This window comes from Fukomys damarensis, unplaced genomic scaffold (assembly GCF_012274545.1).
Source record: "Fukomys damarensis isolate Sample0158 unplaced genomic scaffold, DMR_v1.0_HiC HiC_scaffold_24, whole genome shotgun sequence".
Lineage (NCBI taxonomy): Eukaryota > Metazoa > Chordata > Mammalia > Rodentia > Bathyergidae > Fukomys > Fukomys damarensis.
This window is the reverse complement of record NW_022900936.1, coordinates 766,309-777,970: the sequence shown is the minus strand read 5'-3', so window position 1 is coordinate 777,970 and position 11,662 is coordinate 766,309. Positions and strand designations below refer to the sequence as shown.

General features: G+C 53.5%; 1 protein-coding gene across 15 annotated transcripts in view; it reads left to right on the top strand.

Annotated features, from left to right (window-relative positions):
* The window catches only part of Pcbp3 (poly(rC) binding protein 3), a 215,199-nt gene extending 208,507 nt beyond the window's left edge, over positions 1–6,692 (top strand). For all 15 annotated transcript variants that reach the window (XM_033768025.1, XM_033768026.1, XM_033768022.1 and 12 more), the window contains 3 exons: positions 1,346–1,398; positions 5,240–5,409; positions 6,400–6,692. In XM_033768025.1, coding sequence (XP_033623916.1) covers positions 1,346–1,398; positions 5,240–5,409; positions 6,400–6,436 — 260 coding nt within the window. In that variant the 3' untranslated portion in view covers positions 6,437–6,692. The remainder of the gene's footprint in view (positions 1–1,345; positions 1,399–5,239; positions 5,410–6,399) is intronic.
* Positions 6,693–11,662: the final 4,970 nt, after the last annotated feature.

The following is an 11,662-nucleotide window of genomic DNA, read 5'->3' as shown; positions in this document are numbered from 1 at the left end:
AAAAAGAAAACAGAATTGGGGATGAGTTGGTTCACTCAGCACTCACCACTTGGCCCCACCATGCTGGATGCCTGCCCGAGGAGTCACTTCAGCAGGGAGAGGGTGACAGATTCTCAGAGGCCAGAAGAGAGGGGCAAGGCTGGCTCCAGAGCTAAAGAGTGAGATGCACCCTGCGGGGCAGTGGTCTGCTGAGGTTTTTCTGGGGAACTGCCCAGTCTGTGCGGAGATAGGACTGAGTGCAAGGTAGGGGGCACTGCAGGAGCACAGTGGAGGGCACAGGTTGGAAGGGTTGAGCCTGGGTCTGGGTGATCCTAGTGTCTGGGGCCGCTCCGAGCTTGAGAAGGACATGAGCAGGGCTCAGCTTTGGAGGTCTGAGTCGCATCTCCAGGAAATGGGGACACAGAGCACAGAAAGCTATGGCCCTGGAGGGATGGTCATGGCAACTTCTGGCTTGGGGCCCTCTGTGCCATTGTCCCTGTTTTGGAGGCAGAAGCAAGCTTGCACGTGAACTCTTTAAAGCTGCTACCTGGTAGTACAAGTTGATCCTTGCAAGGATGACAGCCTGGGCTTGGTGGTAACCTAGACCTCATCCTCATCCTTCAGCATAAAAATGGAGATCTGGGCCTGGCATGGTGGCGCATGCCTGTAATCCCAGCACTCAGGAGGCTGAGGCAGGAGGATCGCTGTGAGTTCGAGACCAGCCTGGGCTACATAGTGAGTTCCAGGTCAGTCTCAACTACATAGTGAGACCCTGTCTCAAAAAACCAAAAAAAAAAAGAAGGAGATCTGCACAGTAGTGTGGCCTCTCCCTGGCCTAGCAGCTCCTCTATGACTGAGCTGGTGATCAGTCTCCCTGCTACAGGCTATAGAGCCCTGTGTGGGCCTAGCTGCCCCAGCCTTGCGGCAGCCTTTGAACAAAGTTAATCAACAGTGCTGCTCTGGAGCCATGGGAGTCGGGGGCACAGAGGAGAGCAGAACAGTGGTCAGAGTTAGCAAGGTCTCCCATGAGCTGAAGGAGGAAGGACACGTGTTTTCAGTGTGACAGTATGGCCTATGCCCCAGGTGTCACAGCGGCCCAGGACATGGTGGACACCCTCCCTGCGCCCAGGGAGAGATTGTGCAAACACAGGGGAGCACAGGCACAGTGTGCCAGAGTAGGGCATGAAATGTCACTGTGCTGGGGCCCTGTTTCTTCTAACAGAAGCTCGTGCTCAAGAGGCTGGGTTCTCGTGGGGCTGGGAGCTCAGAGGGCCCTCGGCCAGCCCTCACCCCACCTTGCCCAGCCTGGGTTACATCTGCGACCAGCCTTACCACCAGCCTAACCTTGTCCCCTTGGTGTGTCCAGGTCTGGAAGCCAGCCCCCCGGCCAGCACTCATGAGCTCACCATTCCCAATGATGTGAGTATACCAGTGCCCACCTGTCCCCTGCTTCAAGGCCAGACACCGGCAGCTGCTACCCACTACTCAGTAACACCTTGCAGACCAACCTGTTTGATTTCTTTCCTCTTTTTTTTTCCATTCTACATAAAATGTGTGATTTTGTTTCTCTGCGGTATCAGATGAGAAAGGGACTGGTGACCTCATAGTTCATCAGGGGCTGGGCTGGGAACCTGAGTGTGGTGAAGGCAATGCTCTAAGTGGGCTCCCCGCACTGCTGCCCCATGAGCCCTGCCTCTCCTGAGGTTTGGGACTCTGTTGTTGGCCCAGAAGACCGGAAGTGAGCTGAGCACCACAGGTTTGTCTGGATCCCGTGTCCAGTGTGGGTAGTCTGCTCATCCCGAGGCTCTGGCCTTCCCCTTGTCCTCCCTGGGCTAAGCAGGATGGACCCTCCCTTGAATCCTTGGATGATCTCCAAGCTGAGAGGCCAGGAAGAAGAGGACCCTGTGTGGGCTGTGCAATAGCTGCCCCCTTTCCAACTCTTGTGTGCCCTGGAGCTGGACTCGGGAACCTTCCCTTCTCTGCCCCTTGATCCCTCCTGGCATGAAGCCTGGGCCCTGCCTCTTCCCTATGAGAACTGATACAGGGAGTGTGGACTTGGGAGCTCTAGGACTCCTGTCCTGAGTGTGGGTGGAAGGCTGGAGGGCTAGAGGGCAGGAGCCCAGGAGAGCGGTAAGCAGTGGCGAGACCACGAGACTCTGGCCAGTGCTGCTGACCCTCCCAGAAACACCTTTCTCATGGGGCCTGTGGTGGGCTGAGGCCCAGCCTCTGTGCGGGCAGCAGTGCTGCTCCAGGTCTCCTGTCCTTGCTGCCTGGCAAGCACAGAGCCCCATGTCTCTAGGGCTACATGGCATCCACTCCAAGCACCTTTGCTGACCAGCCTTCAGCTCCCAAGAGCATTAGTTTTTTTTCTTTTTCTTTTCCTTTCTTTTCTTTTTTTGTACCTGGGATCAAACTCAGGCCCTTGTGCTTTCAAGGAAGGTGGCAGAACCACTGAGCCAACGTCCTGGTCCAAAAGCGTATTTTGAGCTTGGGCTGAGTAGATAGGGTCACCTGTCCCTGCATCCTTGGAGGACGGTGATTTTAGCTCTGTATCCTTCAGGACCCAGATGATGAATACAACTCGTGCATACTAAGAAGGGCTTTTCCTTGTGCTTCTCGTTGACAGCACCATTCTATCAGCATCTGGAAAGTTGCTGAAACCTAGTATTCATTGTAAGGTGGACATGGACTTGAGGAATGCATGCACGGGGCCTTTTGGAGAGCTGGGGCACAGAACCTGCTCCCCACGGTCACGTGCCCCTCTCTGTCCTGGGCTCTCTGGAAGAGCAGCCTGCTGCTCAAAAGGAAGGCAGCTGCTGCCACCCAGTGTGCTCCACAGCAAGTCCTTCGTCTGCACAGAGGGCCCTTGATGGCCTCCTGCCCAAGCAGACCTCTCAAGGATGTCAGGCTTCAAACACCAACGCCATCCACAGAGCTGAAGCCAACTGCCACCTTCGTGGAGACCAGGAAGAAAGTTAACTGTGCATTTGTGCTCCCAGCACTTACTGTCACCATGTCCGGGTCTGTCCCCTGGTCGTAGGGGGATCATGCCATTGTCTGCAGGTCACCTCAGCTCAGATGCAGAAGTGCACCCCATGACAGGATGTGTGTGCTCACACGTGCACTGCGGGGCCTTTGTCTATTCCGGAAAGTCACTGGGCCTCCTCACAGCCCACTTCGGAGCTTGCTCTCATTTCTTATCTCTGGTGTCCAGGGTTCCATGCTGTGCCCTGAGTAGGAGGCACCTTTCCTGTGGGGTTTGGTGATACCTAATTGCTTCAGAATATCTCTATCATTTTTCCTTAAATTTTAAATAGAAGGTGCAAAAGTGAGGACACAGTGAGCTTGGGGCTTCATACAGGGTCTGTAGGTCCAGGGAAAACCAGATGGGAGGTGCCCTGGGCTGCCGGTGGCCATGGGTCATCGGTGCTAGGATGGACCTGTTCTGACGGGTGAAACAGCAGGCAGCTGCCCTCGATTCACCCACCAGGAGAGGAGGGAAGAGCACCATCAGGAAGTAGGAGAGCAGGGCCTTGGTGCCCCTCAGGCTGCAGGGGAAACACAACAGATGAGCAATAGCGAGGTCAGGACGTGCCGCCCACACCCAGGACAGAGCAGGGGTGGCTGGTGGCAGGAGGCGGGCGGTGGGGCTGTGGCCTGCGTGGTGTGCCCACCTGCACGTGGGCATATGCAGGGACTCCTGCGTGGTCACACCTTTTCCATTTCTCACATGGGCCCTGGTGAGAGGTGAGTTCCGATGATCGTGCCAGTGCCAGGGGACACAGCCAAACAGGCTAATGTTACCATGCACATTAGGAAGCCATGCCCTCTGACCTGCGGGACCAGGAAACTCAAAATGAGCGACTTGGTGTGAACAGGAAAATAGGTGAGGGAAGCCCAGAGGAGTAAGCTGCCAGTGGGGCCTGTGAATGTATGTGGAGTCTGACAGGTATGGGTGGGGCTGTGGGTAGAGCCTGGAAGATGTAGGGGGAGCCAGGTAGGTTGGGTGGGGCCTCACAGCTGTGTGTGAGACCCAGAGGTGGTAGCAGCAGACCAGGGAGCTGAAGAGCTCTGGGTTCTCTGGAAAGAGGTTTCCCTCTGTGCTCACAAGGACCTGATTCATGGTCCAGTGAGAGCTGGTCCTGACCCAGGTTCAGCAGAAAATGCTGGAAAAGTGAGCAGAGTCTACACACTGAAGGTTTCCTCCAGAATATGAGCCAGCTCGCGCAGCATCTGGTCCCACCCAGGTGCCCTGTTGCTGTCACAGAGGCTTTGAAGTGGGTTCTCCGTCCTGCACCCTCTTACGGCCCACCCAGCTCCTCTGTGTGACATCTCACTGCACTGTGCAAAGGAGTAGAAGCATCTTGGTGACCTTCAACCTCAGCACAGCCCTGACTCTACTTAAAAGCAAGAGCACCTAAGCCATCCAGGACTGGCATGTGCCCAATGCTGCTGCTCTTGGCCACTTCCTGTCTGGCCACTTCCTTTTCCTGTCCTCAATGCAGCAGTGCCCATATGTGGCTTGAAGATCCTGTTCTATCCACAGTGGAAGTTGAGGGATGGCAGTTGGCCCCACTGCAGAGCCTTTTCTAGAGTCCAAGTTGTCCCCACCACACAGCAGGGTGGGCTGGGAGGAGCCTACACCACTGCAACTGCTGCCAGAGGGAGGCCTTGACTTCCAAGCTGCTAACCCCATGCCCAGGTGGCCCTGCTGTGTCCCTGGCTACTTCAGATGGCCCTGCTCTTGACAACTTCCTTGGCCATAGACCACTGCGCCACTGCTTCAGAGGTCACAGAGCGGAAAGGAACTGAACGCCTGATGTGCTGTCAGAATTGCATCTGAGCTCACGAAAGACAAGTTCTCCGTGGCAGTTGCTTCACATTCTCCTTCAGCCAGTGCACGTGATGCTTCCTCAAGGCAGAGCTGTTCCCACCCTGAGGCGCAGTCAGCAAGCTTCCAGCCTGGCCTGGCCGCTATCGGGCCCTGACTCGGCATCTGTCCTGCCCATCTCTGGCCACTCCTGATGGAACTGAAGAAGCCAGGCCATGCGGCTACCATCTGTTGGTCTGGTGGACTTCCCATGGGAGGGCTCTGAGCAGAGGCCCCAGCCTGGCAGTGCCCCTTCTTCCAAGAGCACTGAGCTCCAGGGCAAGGGTAGAGACTGAGGCCAGCACTCTGGCAACCCAGGGGTTCTTATTGGTATCGTGCAGGGATGCCTTGGGCCGTCCTCTAAGAAACTTCCTCCATCCTTTTTTCTAGCTAATAGGCTGCATAATTGGACGCCAGGGGACCAAGATCAATGAAATTCGTCAGATGTCTGGGGCTCAGATCAAAATCGCCAATGCCACTGAAGGGTCGTCAGAGCGTCAGATCACCATCACAGGGACCCCAGCTAACATCAGCCTCGCCCAGTATCTCATCAATGCCAGGTGAGTGACTGCAGGTGAGCATTGTCCAGGGGCCCCACATCCTGGCTAGGACAGTAAAGGCGGGTAAAGGCCTAGCCACCCTCACCTTCCTGGCTGGACAGTGGGGACAGCTGTGACAGAGTTGGTCTCCACACGGACATAGCCACCCCAGTCACCTGTGAAGAACCAGATGCTAGAGCAAGGCCATCTAGGGTGGCCAGGAGGAGGCCCCTCCAGCCTGTTCCTCAACCATGTGGGTGGGTCCAGGGCACTGGTGATTCTGCTCTCTGCTCTCTGGTCCTCCCTCTTCCTACTCACAGGACAGTGTAGGTTGCGGACAGGGCAGGGCTGGCTCTGTTCCTTCCACATCCCTGTCCAAAGCCAAGCTGACCCAACCGTGACTCACACCTTACGTGCAGAACCAAGATGCAAATGGGCATCACAGGACACCTGTTCCTCAGCCACACCCCTGGGCAGGCAGACGCAGCCCCGTGGGCCACATAACATCCTGTCCTGGTGCTGAGCTCCAGGACAGTGAAGGGTGAAGGTGGACAAGGAGGACAAGGACACCCCACCCTGACTTCCCCCATTCATCTCCTGCCCCACCCCTACGGACCGGTCTGGCACCTTTCTTCCACCTGGGGGAGTGGGCTGGGGCAAGCTGGAGTGTCCAGACTTCCTGCACCTAGCCCATGCCTGCCTGACCGTGGGCAGCTGCTCCTTTGGAATCTGTTCCTGAGGTACAGGACACTGACCCATCACACTCATGGTTATCCCTGTGACAGCAATAAGGCCCTGTTGACCTAGGGGAGGGAGGCTTAGGAGGCTGAGAGCACCTGTGAGGGGCAGCAGAACATGGTGACAGGTGACAGGGCTGGTGGCAGGGAAGACGGCCTCTAACCAGGCTGTGCTGTCCTCCTGCAGGGCTCAGGGACGCGAGAGGCTATGAGTGCCCTGCCTGCCTCGCTTCTGACTGCCCCATGGGGCCCTCTGTGTGCTTGTCTATTCCAGGCTGACGTCCGAGGTCACTGGGATGGGCACACTCTAATCCTGCCCACGACCCTCCATCCTGCACACCTGGCACTCCAGCCTGCAGCCTCACCTGCAGCCGGCCCCTCCTCACAAACATGAATAGAGCATTTTGTTTACTAGCAGAGCCCACATGTGCTGTGAGCATGGCACAGACATCCACGCCCACGCCCCGAGTTAGATGTGCCCGTCCCCTGCGTCCGCATGCTGTGCCGGTTACTTTAATGCTTCATGGTACCCCGTCTGTGGTGTCTCAGAACCCTGTTCCTTGGTGTCAGTGTGACTGTCTGTTTTAGGAGTTGGCCTGCTTGGGCAGCACTTCTTGTGACCCGCTCTCTCCCGTGCTCGGACACCCTCCTCCCCTTTATCATGCCGACTCAGTTTCTCCTCAGAGTCCTGCTGTCTGCGGTCTTGCTTCCACCCCGGGTCGTGTGCTGAAGTCAGGGTGTCCTTCCTGCGCATGCAGGGAGAGCCTGGAGAGAGGAGGAGCTCGAGGGTGACCTGAGGAGCAGGGTGGGGCAGAGGTCGCTGGTCTGCTTCCCCGGTGGCTCATGCGGTGGCAGCATCCAGGAAGCCCTTGACACTCGTTGGAGTTAATAAATGTCGTGTGCTCCTCCGGCTCTGGCTTGTCTCTGCCCCAAACACCTGTGCCTGTCAGGAAGCTACACTTGTGATCAGCCTGTGGTCTTGGCCTGGGTTCTTTCTCTCAGGAACAAATTAGGTAAGGTTTCTCTCACTCTCTACTACTTTCATAAGCAATTTTTTGTTACATTTGCACAACCACTTGCAAAAACCAAAGTCACACTCTTGCCCAAGGCCCGGGCCGTGGCTGCCCCACTGCTGTCCACCATGAGCCTGTCCACATCCTGCTTCAGGCCTGGGCAGAGGGGGAACCCAGGAAGGTGGGATAGATGGTGTCTTAATTACTTCTCGTTGCTGAGACAAGATACCTAACACCCACAGGTTAAAAGAGGAAAGATGTTTTTCAGCTCACAGTTGTAGAGGTTTCAGCCCATAATCAGCTGGCTCCAAGGCAAGGTGGCATAGCAGAGGGCATTGCAGAAGAGAAACAGTCCATAGCAGGGCAGGCAGAAGGCAGCAAAGTAGTAAAGTAACAAGCGACAAGAGCAGCAAGGGTGGGTAGCACTAACACCCAGGACCTTAATCCTAGCATCTTACCAGGAATTAGTCCCAGCCTCACATCCTTGATCCCAGCATCACACTTCTGAAAAGCCCACCTATGGCCACATGGGCTTTGGGGGACATCTAGACACAAACCATAACATATGCTAGACCAATTAATGGACTGATCCACCTTTAATCCACATTCACACACCCTAGATCCAGCCCCCTCCAAAAAGGCCCACCTATGAGTGTATGAGGTTTGGGGGAACATTTAGATACAAGCCATAACAGATAAGACTCCTCAACCCACTGTGAGCCTCCTGTCCCAGTGCCCTAGACTCAGGGCACCCCGTCTTGGATCTTGGGGGTTCCAGACATCTGGAGGCAGGCAGACCCAGGCCAAGGGAGGGGTCACCACTCTATTCCCTCTAAGTTGTCTTTGATGTCTCTCTCTGGCCTTGGACCTGTGGAGCACCCACAGCCACAGTGGCCTATCCAGGGTCCCAAAGCCCCCCGTGTCCTCTCAGCAGGAACCCCCTTCCTGCCTGCTAGGTGAGACCTGCTCCCCAGGCCAGCAAGCTGGAGCCCAGGCTCATGCCCACACCTATAAGATGAGGATCAGGATCCAGGAGACAGCAGGATGTGGGAGAGGTGGGCACCTTCTGCACCCGTCAGCAGGCACCACAGGTATCTGGCAGTAGCATGAGAACGAAAAGTGGTAGACATGGCAATGAGACAAGGCCTAACATGGGGTGCAGTGTCGAATGGGGACGTGGAGAAGGGACCTAGGAGGTGTAGGCTGGAGGTACCAGGGAGAGGTGCACTCCTGCAGGAAGAACAGCAGGGACAGCAGCATGCCAGCTGTGGAACAGGAAGGGGAAATAAAAGCAGAAAGGTGTGGAGCGTGCCAGGTGAGGAGCAGGCCAGGTGGGGAGCAGCACGGCTCGCAGCACTCAGCCCTGGCAGGCTGGGCAGAAGAGGCAGCCCCTCTAGGAAGACTTCCCCTGGTGTCAGGTGTCAGCTGTGGGAAGACTAGTGGTGGCAATGGCCTGAGGCCAGCCCTGGAGGAACGGGACAGGCTCTCTGCATGCCCTTTCCCTACCCTGTGGACCCTACCTCCAAGGACCCCGCCTCCAGGCTTTAAATTCAGCTTTTGCACCCGTGCATGAATCCTGTCCAAAATACGAATGAGTCTTGCCTGTGGGGACAGGTCACAGGGCAAGTGGTGGAGCAGGCACTTGCACGGCTGGGGCTGACGCCTCTGAATCTAGTTTCTAGATGCAGTAAACACACTTCATCTTCTTAGGAGCCGAGCAATGCCCAGGTGGTCAAGTCTGTCCTTTCCCCTCTGGACAGTGTCACAGCATCAGCCTGACAGGACCTCGCCAAGCACAGTCACACAGAGTTGGCCAGACCCACACCGCTGGCCTCGGCATGTCCTCCAGGTTGGAGGCGACTCTTGACGGTGGCAGCTCAGCTCTGGTTGGCATCTGTAAGCATGGGCAGGCAGCAGGCTGTTGTCCCCAAGTGCTAGCCTGTCCTGTCCCAGGAGCAGGAAGTGTGCAGAGGTGGGGGGCCAGGGAGGCCACTGCAGTGACAGTCACAGGGGAGCAGGCAGCGGACCCGGTGTCTGCTGGTGTCCTTTAGTGTTTTCAGATGTTCAGTTCTAGGACGAAGGGCAGCTGGGGAGAAGCCTAGCATGTCAGCACCCCCAAACTTGCAGCTAAGCTTGTCTGTTGCATCACATACCCCTCTGACCCCAGAACCAGAGAGCACCTGACCTGGCAGGGGTGCCTGCTGTACTGTGTGGGTCAGGAGACCAGGTGGGCAGAGCCCAGGTGCAGCCTCCCCCTCTGCAGGTCTTGCTCTGCCCACTCTAACTTGGGGTGATCTCACCGTCCCAGGCACATCCATACCGGCCAGACATTGCTCAGGGCTGTTGGCCAGCCTGGCCCTCCTGAGCAGTTCCGAGTTTGTCTGAGACAGGTCAGCAGTGACTCGCTGCAGTCAGGACAGTCCCTATGCCTGACCCCAGAGGGCAGTCAGGCTCAGTCATCGTGACAGGAATAGGTTTCATCCTAAAGGGTTAGGGAGAGGTTTTGTTGACTTGGTTAAAAGATGCGTTGCTGCCAGGATGTAGTTCAGTGGCACCGCACCTGCCTTGCAAGCACAAAGTCCTGAGTTTGATCCCCAGCACCAAAATAAATAAATAATTTTTTTAAAAGATGTGTTACTCTGCCCAAAATAAAAACAGCCTTACAGAGCGTGTGTTCACCTACACAAGAGCAGCAGCAGCTTACCCTGAAGTCCCGGGGATGCTGACTGGGGCAGGTATTATTCGGGGGTTTTGCTTTGTGGTTGGTTGGATTTGTTTGGGAGCAAGAGGGTTGTTTTGATTTGTTTTCCGCCATACTGAGGATTGAGTCCAGAGTATCACCCATGCCAGTTAAGCACTCTGCCCTGAGCTACATCTCCAGCCCTTTTTACTGTATTTTTGAGACAGGATTTTGCCATGTAGCCCAAGCTGGCCTTGAATTTTCCATCCTCCTGCTGGAATTATAGGCATGGGCCATCAAGCCCAGCTGTTTTTCTTTGAACTGGTCTTGGAATTCAATTTTTTAAAATATAACTGCTTAAAATGTTCTGGCGGGTTTTTTAATCTGTCAGTCTGTGATCTATTTTCAGTCTCTGTTTTTCATTAAGTTTATTTGTATATTTTAGGTACATAATCCAGTTACTTTGGGAATCTGTACCCTTACATGATGTATGTTGGTTCTTATTTTTCCCCACTCCCCCTTCAACCTCTCCAATCCCCCCTATTTAAAAAGACTTTGTTTCCATTTGTCCTTTTCTCATATTTTTTCCTTTCTTTTTTATCATTAAGTTTATTGGTACATTTTAGGTACACAGTATAATGAGAGTCATCATTGGAAATTTGTACCTTTACATAATCTATGGTTAGATTATGTGGTTATTTTTCCCTATTCATATTTTTTCCTTTCCCTTCTTTCCTTTCCCCTACTCCTCCCACTTCCTCTACCCCTTTAGACCTTTTCTTCCTATTTCACATTATCAATTGTACACTTTGATCCTTATTTACACTTTTAGTTTCTCACACCAGAGAAACTATTCAGTTTTGACACGTGTCCTATTCATTTCACTTAAGAGTATGGCCTCAATGTACATCCATTTAGCTATAAATGTCTCTAGTTTCTTGTTCTTTTTTTTATGTGTGGGTGGTACCAGGGATGGAACTCAGGACCTTGTGCTTGCAAGGCAGGCATGGTAGCACTGAACTAAATTCCAGCCCTAGTTTCCCATTCTTTGTGGCTGAGTAGTACTCCATTTTATATATATATGATATCTTCAGTCTAATTTTGTTTGAATTTTCCTTTTTTTGCCCAATATGTCAAAATCAGTATATTATTAATCTTTTCAAAATATCACCTTTGATTTTTGCTACTGTTTCGTTGGGTGTTTTGTTTTGGTTTTGGTTATTAGTTTGTTTGCTTGTTTTTAGACAGGTCCTCACTGTGTAGTTCAGGCTGGCCTGGAACTTCTAGCAACCAATCCTCCTGCCTCAGCTTCCTAACTGCTGGGATTACAGGTGTGCACCACCATATGCAACTTTGTTTTTGTTATTAATAGTACAGATTGTTCTCTATTTCATTGATGTTGCCCATGTCTTTACTGTTTCTGTTTTATTAATTTATGTTTATTGTTCCATTATTCTTTCTTGAATTACTTGTGTGATTAGTTCTGTTTTCTGCTGATTATTTCTTGAGAAATGAATTTAAGACTATATATTTCTAGGTAGTACTTTATCTGTGACCCTGGAATTTTGACCAATTATCATTCAGTTCTATTTTTCCATTCCCTTAAGTTGTCTACTTACCTGAAGATTCTTAGTAAGATGCTGTTGAGCATCAACATATGTGAGTTTCTCCTGTTGATTTCTGAGCCTCTTGTGTCATGGTGAGCACTGTGGTCACGCTGACACCTATGGGGAGTATGGGGCATCTCTCGTGATCACGTTAATCTCTGGGAGTCGATGCCAGCACCTACAGCTTGAAAGAGGAGAGGTTTAACTTGGCTCACGGTTTCAGGAGATTCAGTCTGT